Source organism: Rutidosis leptorrhynchoides, chromosome 1 (genome assembly GCF_046630445.1).
Source record: "Rutidosis leptorrhynchoides isolate AG116_Rl617_1_P2 chromosome 1, CSIRO_AGI_Rlap_v1, whole genome shotgun sequence".
Lineage (NCBI taxonomy): Eukaryota > Viridiplantae > Streptophyta > Magnoliopsida > Asterales > Asteraceae > Rutidosis > Rutidosis leptorrhynchoides.
In genome coordinates, this window is record NC_092333.1 from 82,699,779 (window position 1) to 82,712,372 (window position 12,594).

General features: G+C 39.0%; 3 protein-coding genes across 3 annotated transcripts; all 3 read left to right on the forward strand.

Moving 5' to 3' along the window:
• The first annotated feature begins 4,278 nt into the window (after positions 1–4,278).
• LOC139886127 (uncharacterized) lies at positions 4,279–5,684 on the forward strand. Its single transcript, XM_071869874.1, has 2 exons — positions 4,279–5,398; positions 5,638–5,684. The coding sequence occupies exons 1-2, from the start codon at positions 4,279–4,281 to the stop codon at positions 5,682–5,684; spliced, it is 1,167 nt and encodes a 388-aa protein (XP_071725975.1).
• Positions 5,685–7,467: 1,783 nt separating this feature from the next.
• Positions 7,468–8,640, forward strand: LOC139886137 (uncharacterized mitochondrial protein AtMg00810-like). The gene has a single exon (XM_071869884.1). The coding sequence runs from the start codon at positions 7,468–7,470 to the stop codon at positions 8,638–8,640; it is 1,173 nt and encodes a 390-aa protein (XP_071725985.1).
• Positions 8,641–9,898: 1,258 nt separating this feature from the next.
• On the forward strand, positions 9,899–12,264 carry LOC139862212 (NAC domain-containing protein 43-like). Its single transcript, XM_071850780.1, has 4 exons — positions 9,899–9,912; positions 9,969–10,174; positions 10,686–10,963; positions 11,272–12,264. Exons 2-4 carry the CDS (start codon positions 9,979–9,981, stop codon positions 11,962–11,964), a joined length of 1,167 nt encoding a protein of 388 aa, XP_071706881.1. The 5' UTR covers positions 9,899–9,912; positions 9,969–9,978; the 3' UTR covers positions 11,965–12,264.
• Positions 12,265–12,594: the final 330 nt, after the last annotated feature.

The window sequence follows — 12,594 nt, forward strand, 5'->3', positions numbered from 1 at the left end:
TGTGGTAATGGGTCGTGTGAGCCCAATTGTTGGTAAAGTCTACCTGTGGTAGCGTTGTGCGGTTGTACGAGTTGTGGATATGGAACGTGGTTCTAAGTGGGGGAGTTACGCTCCCGCACGAGGAAGTTTTAGTGTGAGATTTCGGATGAGGCTATTGGTAGATCCGGAAAATGTTGTCGAGACCTGGTTGGGTCGATTTGTGGTAGAGTACAATTTCGGATAAATTGTACTTATGGTTTGGATTTGAATCATCACTGACGTGGTAACGTGGTAAATCTCGTAGAGAGATAATGGACGTGTTTGGCGAGCAAGGTGAAATCCTCCGGTTAAGGGAGGTGTGTGTCGGGTTCTCTTGTGAAGAATTATTGTTTGGTACCTATGTTTGGTATAGGTGGTTCTTGCTCGATTATGGTATGGTTGTTTGATGAAGCATGATCTTTAGGGTCCGCTGACTTCATCATGGGAATACGTGATTGGTGGAGCATGACTTTCGGGGTCCGCTGACTTCATCATGAGCGTGATGTTATATCAGTGAAGCATGATCTTCGGGTCCGCTGACTTCATCCGGTGTTGTGATTGGTGGAGCATGACCTTCGGGGTCCGCTGACTTCATCAAGGGAGTAGTGTTATGTCGGTATGGTGTAACACTATCGGGAAATGCGAAGTACCGGTGGGAAATGCGAGTACCATTCCTATGTTGAGATTGTGAATCGCGTGTGGTTTCGGATTCACGATGACGCGTGTGGTTTCGGTCATCTTAACTAAATGAATCTCGTGTAGTTCGGATTCATGGTGACTCGTGTAGTTCGGTCATCTTATTGAGGTAGTAATCTCGTGTGGTTTCGGATTACTAAGGCTCGTGTAGTTCGGCCAACCTCGATGTTGTGGAAGTGAATCTCGTGTAGTTCGGATTCACAAATGACTCGTGTGGTTTCGGTCATTGTATTGAGGAGTGAGTCTCGTGTAGTTCGGATTCACAATTGACTCGTGTAGTTCGGTCATTCCTCCGGGATAGTGACTCTCGTGTAGTTCGGATTCACTATGGCGCGTGTAGTTCGGCCATTCCCGATTGTTGTTGTGGTGAAGGTAGTGAGTCGCGTGTAGTTCGGATTCACTAGGGCGCGTGTGTTTTCGGCCAGCCTTCGTGTCGTGTGATCTATTGGTTGTTTGATACACCAATGGTAGGGTCGTAAGGACCATGTTGCAGGAACTATCGGTCGTTTTATACGTCGATGGTGGGGTCGTGAGGACCATGTTGTGGGATTAGTGAGGCGATAGCCGTGTTTCGCTCACATGTTTGTTACGGGTGTGACGATGGTTGATTTCGTACACCTTGGGTTTTGCGTTTTCATAGTCGTTTTGGGCGCTATCGGTTCTAGCCGTTGGATTATGATGTTACGGTAGTTGCGTATTGGTCGTATTGCGCACTACAATGGATGTTTAGTGATTGGTGTAATCCGTAAGGGTTCGTTTGGTTCGGTCTTCATCGTTTCGGGTTGTTGACCTTAGGTTGATATTTGGTTGTTTTTAGCGTTGTCCGTGGTAAAGGTACGCTAAGAAATTGATATCTTGGTTCGAGATTGATTGAGTTTCCCGATGTGAGGGATTGAGCATGGTTTTAGTGCTCGGATTGTGATTTGTTAAATCGCGTGTGATGATTTTGGTTGTTAGAGGTGATTCATTGGGAAGAGTTGCCTAGGAAAGTCGGATTGGGACGTATGTTTGAGGACCGTGGAGTGTGGTCCGTTTGGTTAAGTGACAAGGATCACGAGGACGTGATCGAGTTTAAGTGGGGGAGAGTTGTAAGACCCGAATAATTATCTTACTTACTTGTGTATTATGGTGTTCAAGGGTGTGGGTTTTATTGTATATAAATTAAAATGCAAAAGAAACTGTTTCAGTAGGATCGCGCGCCGCGCGGGTTTGGGGCGCGCCGCGCCATTTGGCGCTGACAGAATCCTTTGTTTTAAATTGGTTTAAATGAAGGGTATTTGGGTAATTTCACTTGGGGCCGGATTTGTGAGCCACATTACCTGGTTTGGATCAGTTTTGGATCATTTTCACATCCATTCATCACTCCCAACTATCTAGAGAGAGAGAGAGAGAGATAGATTCTAGAGAGAGATTTAGAGTTTTGGTGAAGAAGGAGGCCGAATTGATCAAAAGCTCGAGTTCTAAAGTTGTTCCTTTCGTTCCTAGCTACGTTGTGGTAGTATTGGTAAGCTCAAACTCCGAATTTCATCTATTTGATTTGATATTCAAGTTAGGGTTTGAGTTAGTTTGATGAAAAACCCTTTTAGATGATGAAATGGGTTTAGTGATGCTAGTAATTGGGTTTATTGTTAATTGTTGGTGGATTTTGGGTTGGTGAACTAATTGGCCATGTTTAGGACTTGAAATTGAGTTTAATCACTTAAGTTAGTGATTATGAAAGTATTGAAACCCATTTAAGGTTATTTGGTTGACTAATTGTGACTTTGGGTCAAATTAGGGTTTGGTGGTGATTATGACCCATTTGGCGATTTAATGAGGTTTATAAACTTAAAATGGATTAAGTTGAAGTATTAAACCGAGTTAAATGTGTTTTGGTGTTAAAACTTGTAAATGGTGAGATTTTGACTTAATGGGTCAAAATTAGGGTTTAAGTGTCAAAATGGGTATGACGCGTGTTTAACACTTGAGTTCGGGTTTAATTGGCGTATTAGGACCATTCTCACTTGTGTGAGTGATTATCGGTTAGTTTGGGCGCGGTTTGTACTTGGTAGTGCATTTGGGTCAAATTTGCACTAAGTGTCGAATTGGGTTGGTTTGTAAATCCAATCTAAGTGTGTTGTTGAATTTGTGATAATGGAATAGGTACTTTCCATTGACGAGTTGCAGATTACTTGGAAGCATTCTTCAAGACTTCAAGGTGAGTGATAATATCCTATGTGCATATGTATGTGTAGGATGGGTGCGGGTCGGGTGAAGTGGTTCTCGGTTATAGAGCCCCCTTCACATATAGGTGGATTTGATAGACTTGCGTTTAGATCCAATTGGCACGGTTGTGCATTTTGGTTGACCACCTTTGGCGACATACACGTTTTGTGTGTACACTATCACACGTGGTTGTGATGTGGATGATATAACCCCAATGGCGAAGGGTTTTGAGTTGGAGAAGTGAATCGCGTGTAGTTCGGATTCACGATGACGCGTGTAGTTCGGTCATCTTATCAAAAAATGAATCTCGTGTAGTTCGGATTCATGGTGACTCGTGTAGTTCGGTCATCTTATTGAGGTAGTAATCTCGTGTGGTTTCGGATTACTAAGGCTCGTGTAGTTCGGCCAACCTCGATGTTGTGAAGATAGTAATCTCGTGTGGTTTCGGATTACTAAGGCTCGTGTAGTTCGGCCAATCTTCATTGTGGTATTTGGTTCTCGGTATTGGGTTAAGGTGTTAACCTTGTTCGTTTATATTGTTATATATTAATGTATTGTTGTGTTGTAGCTAACCCTCCGGGTGTAGCTATTTGGCGTTGTTCACATCGTCGTTGGTGAACTTATATTGTTGTTGTATCTTTAGCTCGTTGCTTAGAGATCGTACGGTATGCTTAGTGTAGTGCCTTATATGGATGCTTCGGTATGCGGTATTTGTTATTTTGTGGCGTGTCCATTTTATACATATATATGTATGTAGTATATTATCATTCACTAAGCGTTAGCTTACCCTCTCGTTGTTGACTCTTTTTATAGATTGCATGCGGATGGTGGCTCGGGTAAGCGCGAGGATTAGAGGACTTGCATAGTTTGCGTAGAAGGCTTGCTTTTGGATTTATTAGGATTGGGTAGCGTATCCCCAATCGCCATGCTCGGCTTTGTTTGTATTAAAAGTCTTATGGTCGAAAATTGTATTTTGATACTTAAAGGGTAATTTGGGTCGATGTGGGCCCCGCTTCGTAAACTAAATTTTATTAATGGAACGCGCTAGTTTTCATATATTGAACATGCGGTTAAAAGCGTTTTGTCTAAATACGTCGGGAACTAGTCAAACATTTTCGCATTTAAAGACTTTCCGGACAGTCAGGTTTGGCGCGCCGCGCGACCTATATGGCGCGCCGCGCCAGGTGGCAGTTCAGCAAATTTTTTTTTATTGTTGTAATTTTACATGGTTTAATCGCGAGTTGGTTTGGATTGTTACATACACATTAATGAAAAGCACGACCGATGACAGTAACTTTCATGGTATCAGATTAAAACACCTTCACATCTCATCTATTCTTAATCACAATCATCATCACTATGGGCGATTCAAACAAAATCCACCCTGCAATCACAATCAACAACATCAAGAACTTCATCCCCATCACTCTCGAATTAACAACCGGTCAATACTCTGCGTGGTCTGAGCTCTTTCAGATTCACTGTACTGCCTTTCAAGTGATCGATCATATCATACCACCAACCGACACCCAATCATCTACCACCACTGCAGCCAACACCTCCACCAAACCACCAGACTGGTCAAGATTAGATGCAGTGGTCAAACAATGGATCTACTCAACAATTTCAAACGACCTTCTTCTCACCATCCTCACACCAGGATCAACTGCTCAAGAAACATGGGATCGTCTTAAAAACATATTCCATGACAACCAACACTCAAGATCTATCCACCTGATGAATCAATTCTCCAACACTCGTCTTGATGCCTTCTCCTCTGTCTCGGCATACTGCCAAGAATTGAAACAGCTATGTGACCAGATTAATCAGCTAAGTGATAACAACTCCCGGATTGAAGAAAATCGTTTGGTCCTACAATTGATTACTGGGTTGAATGATAGCTATGATGCTATCGGCTCCATTCTCGCTCATCGCAAACCTTTGCCATCCTTCTATGAAGCACGTTCTATGTTAATTCTCGAAGAGACCAGAAAATCAAAGCAATTGGCCTACGCCACTTCAACTGCTAACACCGCCCTAGTCACCACCACTCCTGCTACACCTCGTGCACCATCACTAAATCAAACTCAAATTCGTAACTATTCGAACAGAGGACGGGGGAATTCTAGGGGTAATTTTCGTGGCAGAGGGAACACAGGAAGAGGGCGAGGTCGCTCATCGTACAACTCTAATTCCAATTCGTCTGGTCAGAATGCATCTCAATGGGGATACGCTCCATGGGCTTGGCAAAATCAACAGTCGGCTCCTCCATGCCCTTATCCTTCAATGCCTTGGGTAAGGCCCAATAACAACAACCAGCCGGGTATCCTTGGTCCAAGACCACAACAAAGCTATGCCCATTCTGTTCAGTCTACTCCAACAGATATCGAAGAAGCGCTACACACCATGAGCCTCAACCCTCCCGATGATAATTGGTACTTAGACACTGGGGCTACATCACACATGACTGGTACGCAAGGTAATCTCACTTCTTATTATCATTCAAGGTTACCCTCTAGTATTATTGTCGGTAATGGACACGGTATACCAATTCTTGGCTATGGTAACACTAAGCTAAAACTCAATCCTAACCGACCCCTATACCTATCAAACGTATTACACTCACCTAAACTAGTAAAAAATCTCATATCTGTACGTAAACTATCAATCGAAAATAATATATCTATTGAATTTGATCCTTTTGGTTTTACTGTGAAGGACTTTCCGAAGGGGACCAAGCTAATGCGGTGCAACAGCACCGGTGATCTCTACCCATTCACGTTCTCCAAGCCGCACCTACCTTCTTATTCAGCTTTTACTGTTTTATCTCAAGACTTATGGCACAAACGCCTCGGACATCCCGGAGCTAGTACCATTAAGTCTCTTAGTAATAAAAATTGTATTCAATACAATTCGAAAAATAAGAGTCATGTTTGTCAATCATGTATTTTTGGGAAACATGTACGGTTGCCATTTCATTCATCATCCAATATTACATTTGCACCTTTTGATATTATTCATAGTGACTTGTGGACATCCCCAATTGTTAGTTGTAGTGGCCATCGTTACTATATTCTTTTCCTAGATAACTTTACAAATTTCTTATGGACAATACCTCTAACCTCAAAATCACAAGTGTTTCATATATTTCAACTATTTCACAAAATGATACATACTCAATTTGGTGCAAACATAAAAACATTCCAATGTGATAACGGAACCGAATACAATAACAATCAATTTCACAACTTTTGCTCACAAAACGGAATGCTTTTTCGTTTTTCTTGTCCATATACATCCTCTCAAAATGGTAAAGCGGAACGAAAAATTCGATCTATAAACAACATCATCCGTACACTCTTATCTCATTCCTCAGTTCCGGCCAATCTATGGCATCATGCTTTAGAAACTGCTACCTATCTACACAATATACTACCAAATAAACAACTTAATCATTTATCTCCTACTCAAAAACTGTACCAAAAGACGCCAATATATGACTCCCTAAAAGTCTTTGGTTGTCTTTGTTACCCTCTCATACCCTCCACCCAAATTAACAAACTACAACCACGATCCAAACCTTGTGTTTTTCTAGGCTATCCCAAAGATCACCGTGGCTACAAATGCTACGACTTGTCTTCCAAAAAGATCATTATATCCCGTCACGTAATATTTGACGAAAACGTGTTTCCTTTCTCAACTCACAAAAATACGGTACACTCTGACTATCAATTTCTTACTACACCCTTCAATCCCATACACTATAACATGGAATTTCCCACTCATGTCAATGCTACTGATCAAATTAATAATTCACTAAATTTAACTCCTACAAGCCCACCAATCCACCACGCTCAGACCATTAACTCACAAGATGCGTTCCCCTCTAGTCCATCTACCCAATCTACTAGCCCAGTAACCTCATCAAACAACACGACCTCAAGCACACAACCTGAATCAGTCACCAACTCCACTGTAAAAAATACCAAACCAAGCAATAACGTACCATCTAACTCAAACATTAATCAGTCTACTACATCTAATACTACCCAATCTGCGTTAGTACCCCCAACACCAAGTCAACCACTTCACCATATGAACACTCGAAGTAAGTCGGGTATCATTAAACCCAAACTGCCCTTTAATCTGTCAACATCCACAACAATCTCTCCTATACCATCTAACCCAAAAATTGCCCTTACCGACCCAAATTGGTACCGTGCCATGACTGATGAATACAAGGCCCTTATTGATAATAAGACGTGGATACTTGTCCCACGTCAACCCCATATGCACGTTATCAGATCGATGTGGATATTCAGGCATAAAACATGCTCGGATGGTACCTTTGAACGCTATAAAGCATGACTCATTGGTGATGGTCGAGCTCAACAACTTGGTATTGACTGTCACGAAACCTTTAGTCCAGTTGTCAAACCCGCAACTATTAGAACTGTTCTGAGTATTGCGATATCGAATGCATGGTCCATACGTCAACTAGACGTCAAAAATGCTTTTTTACATGGCAATTTATCAGAAACTGTTTATATGTATCAACCCGTCGGTTTTCGTGACACTCAACACCCTAACCATGTTTGTTTACTCCAGCGATCACTATACGGGTTGAAACAAGCACCTCGAGCTTGGTATCAACGATTTGCCGACTATGTAGCCACAATTGGTTTCAAACATAGCAAATGTGATCATTCGTTATTTGTATATCATGGGGGAAAAGAAACCGCTTACTTACTACTATATGTTGACGATATTATACTTGTTACTTCTTCTGATAAATTACGCAGGTCACTAATGGTACTTTTGGACAAAGAATTCGCAATGAAAGACTTGGGCCAACTCTCTTCATTTCTGGGCATTTCAGTCGAACGCAACAGACAAAGTCTTTTTCTTAATCAAAAAGCTTATGCAATGGACATTATTGAAAGAGCAGGGCTGTCCCAAAGTAACCCCGCTGCCACACCCGTCGATACTCAAGGCAAGCAAAGTTCATCAGTGGGTGACCTTTATTCGAACCCTACCCTTTATCGAAGTCTAGCTGGGGCGTTACAATACCTCACGTTTACCCGCCCGGACATATCTTATGCGGTGCAACAAATTTGTTTACACATGCATGCACCTCATGTAGCTCATATGCATGCATTGAAACGAGTGATACGTTATATAAAGGGAACTTTATCACTGGGATTACATATTACATCATCTCGTTCTCGCGACCTTGTATCATTTACCGATGCGGATTGGGGCGGATGTCCCGACACTAGACGTTCTACCTCGGGTTATTGTGTCTACCTCGGAGACAATCTGATTTCATGGTCATCTAAACGACAACCTATTGTATCACGATCTAGTGCCGAAGCCGAATATCGAGGCGTAGCCAATGCTGTTTCCGAAGTATGTTGGCTACGAAATCTACTACTAGAACTCAAATGTCCGATTCCTAAAGCTACATTGGTTTTTTGTGATAACGTAAGCGCTATTTACTTGTCAGGTAACCCCGTTCAACACCAAAGAACCAAACATATTGAGCTAGACATTCACTTCGTAAGAGAAAAGGTTGCAAAGGGTCACATTCGAGTACTACATGTCCCAACAAGATATCAAATTGATGACATTTTCACAAAGGGATTACCGAGAATATTATTCAATGATTTCAGATCCAGTCTATGCATTCGTCCACCGATCGCTTCGACTGCGGGGGAATAATAGAGTCAAGATAATTCAAGATAATCACAAACCAACTATCCGGTACTATAGGCATTGACTATTATGGTTCTGTTGTACAACTTAGTCAGTAGCTTGTTCCTAAGATTATGCAAAGTCAGTTGTAAATTTTATGTATAAAAACAACATTACACATTAATGAAAAGCACGACCGATGACAGTAACTTTCATATACCCTACAAAAACACCTCATCACGCCCCATCACTCTTGCTCCAATAATAATGGTATTAGATGTGTTTTTGAATAGTATGTTCTTCATATTCTAAGAAATATGTGATTAGTCTATTGCTTTAACTTTGAAGACTGCAACTTTTTATGTATATATATAGTTTGACCAATTGTGTCGTATGGGCACTCAAAGTTTATAAACTTAAGTTGTTTAGAACGACGCGTACTATTACAAAAATGGAATATGAACGAGAAACGTGAAAAAACAACTTTCTCAAGTGGATAGAAACCACGTTTTTCATTATTGAGACCATTACTAATAGGAACATGTTTTGAATCCGGTCTCTAAGCTAGGCTCCCTAACCAGTTCATTTGCCTATTTTCTATAGTAGTACGCGATGATGATGATGATGATGATGATGATGATATATATATGTGTGCCATGAATAAACTAGCTTCTTTCTCATACTTGTTAACTTCTAGTTATTGCACGAGGCAAAATTGATCGAAATGAAAGAGAAATTAGATACTTGAAGATAGCGGTGGTTTCACAGGTGGTTTTCTAAGAGATTTTAAGGTCGAAGGTCATAGTTAAGATAGAGGCCTGCCTCCCGCTAAATTCACTCGTTGGTCCCACCGATTGGGGACCCACATTTGTCCTAACACCACCCTATATCTCTCTTTGGCGTTTAGGTAGTTAGTTGTTTTCTAAGTTGAAGACCCTACACTAAAAGTAGCAAACACAATGCCCACAAGTCCAAGTCGATCTGGTACCTCATTATATCTTTCGGACCTTCTATTTTAATTCCAATTTCAATTTAATTTTATTATTTTAACTTTGTGTTCTGGTGAGTGTTTAATATACAAACGCAAATAGGTAAACATGGAACCTTATGGTGCATAAATTATGGGTCCCTTAAGTTGGCCATATATACTATCATATCCACTAAAAGGTTACATGTATGTGTTGAGTTTGTTTTGGACCCAAATCACTCATAATTCACATATAAATAATCATGTCCTTGCAACTACTTTTATGCACTCCACTCCTAGCTTTTTTGTTAGCTTTTTTGTTATCATCATTTCATATCATTCTCTTCTTTTAATTTTCTCTTTCATTTCATCAATTCTCTTTTAAGTAGTTTGTAGTAATGTCTCGTGAAGAGGAAGTGAGTTTATCTGTGAATGTTAACGGTCAATCTAAAGTGCCGCCGGGGTTTCGATTTCACCCCACGGAAGAAGAGCTTCTTCACTATTACTTGAGGAAGAAAGTTGCGTATGAAAAGATCGATCTTGATGTTATTCGTGAAGTTGATCTTAACAAGCTTGAACCTTGGGATATACAAGGTATGAGAATGTATAATATTAGTCAAATTTTCTATATTCATTAAGAAAGATCAACATACATGTTATTTTCCATCTCGTTTACCTCCAATTAAGCCCTGAAAGTAGCTTTTCTCTTTGAAAAGACATACTCCGTAATAATTTATATAAAAAACTAGCTAAAAGCTAGAAGATACTAATATAAGTAAATGAAGTTCATAATCTATCAATTGAGCCATTAAACCTTTTCAAGTATGTGATCAAAAGTCTTGGAACTTTTTTGATTGTTTTTTATTATGGCGAAAAAAAAACGAAAAGGTTTTTGATTTGTTAAAATAGAAGATACTAATAAAAGTAAATGAAGTTCATGTTATCTATCATATGAGCCATTAAACCTTTTCAAGTATGTGATCAATAAGTGTCTTGGAACCTTTTTTTTTTTTTTTTTTTTTTTTTCGACGATACTAATAACTTTTTTGATTTGTTAAATGTGTTATGTATCTATACATAAATGATTACATTTGGATCTATGCAGAGAGGTGTAAAATAGGATCAACTCCTCAAAATGATTGGTACTTCTTTAGCCACAAAGACAAGAAGTATCCGACAGGGACAAGAACGAATCGTGCAACTGCTGCCGGTTTTTGGAAAGCTACGGGGCGAGATAAGGTTATTTATAGTAGCTTCAACAGAATCGGTATGAGAAAGACACTTGTATTTTACAAAGGGAGAGCACCTCATGGACAAAAATCAGATTGGATAATGCATGAATATAGGCTTGACGATAATATGGTTACCAACCAAGATCCTTGTGTAAGTTTCTTTAGCATTCATGTTATTATATTTAAATTCAACTTTGACATAAGTTGTTTTCATATATAAAATTTGCTTTAACTAGAAGCTTTCTGTTTTAAACAAACTTTTTTAATTAAACGTTATGTAAAAATATATATAATCGATTCATTTCACACCAAATCAAATTAATACGTACAACTTAACCGATGTACGTTTTATTTATGGCGAGATTTTATTACTCGTATTATGTTTTCCATAATATATCTTGATTGTATAGTTTTACCAAATAAAAAATGTGTTAATAATTAATACTCAATATCATATAGGGTTCTAACCTTTGTGATTCAACACAAGAAGATGGATGGGTTGTATGTCGAGTTTTTAAGAAGAAAAACTACCACAAAGCACTTGAAAGTCCCCAAAGATTGATATCGACCTCATGCACAGATTCAAGAACTCAATTGCAATCAATACACAAAGATAGTGTTCTTGATCAATTACTAGTGTACATGGGTAATAATAGATCATGCAAGCTAGAACTCGAGTCTTTAACCGCGAACCACAACACTATGCAACATTTCACTAGCCCGATCAACGATAGGTTCTACCATAATCTTCCAAGGCTTGAAAGTCCCACTAATTTTGATCATGGGTTAACTACTTTCAAACCTCAAGTAAATGACTTTTTAACAGAATCCGATCAAGGAAGGATCATGGACCATGACTCACTCGAGCATCTTGATAATTTGGCTGATCTTGAACGCCTCGTGGCTACTCAATTAAACGGTCAAGTTGATTCTTCTAAGCAATTGTACTCTTGTTCTGGTGATCAACCTAATGAAGACTTTTGTTTTCCACTTGATCAACATGATGATCAAGAACTATCTCAACTTTGTGATTCAACTACAAGTGCTCGATCGAATCAAGGAGTTTACACGAGCGAGATAGATTTATGGAGCTTTGCAAGATCATCTTCAACTTCATCATCCCCGGATCCTTTGTGTCACTTGTCAGTTTGATATTAATATTAACTATTAATATTATTATTAATACTATAATGAAATAATATAAACTAGAAAAACATAATAGGGTTAGGGGTGAAAGAATTGACCGAAACGTAAGATGATTGATTGCTATAGGTTGCAAAATGTTGAAAAAAGAAAAAAGAAAAACATTCTACACACATATTATATAGAAAAGGAATGAATAAGAATTAGTGAATAAAGGTATATGTTTGTATGTATGTATTGGTGATGGATTTGTGGGGTGCGGATGCATGTCATGTGATACGGAGTAGTTATGTCATCCATCACACAACATATTGATGTTATTATAAGTATCAACAATCACATGTACATATCACACTTATACATAAATAAAGTAGTTATATTTTGATGCATGCGTGGTCATGCATGTATTTTGATCGTATTTATATCTAAATTGTCTCTCTCTATTTATATTTATATTATTATTATTATATAAATATAAAATATAAATATAAATAATAGAATAATAATTAATAGATACTCCGTAATAGATAATACTTAAATATAAATGTACGTTAGACAAATAAAGTAGTTATAATGTTGATTTATGAGCTGTGGTTGGTCACACATAAAAGGTTTCACCAACAAAGTTTTGAAGAAAAA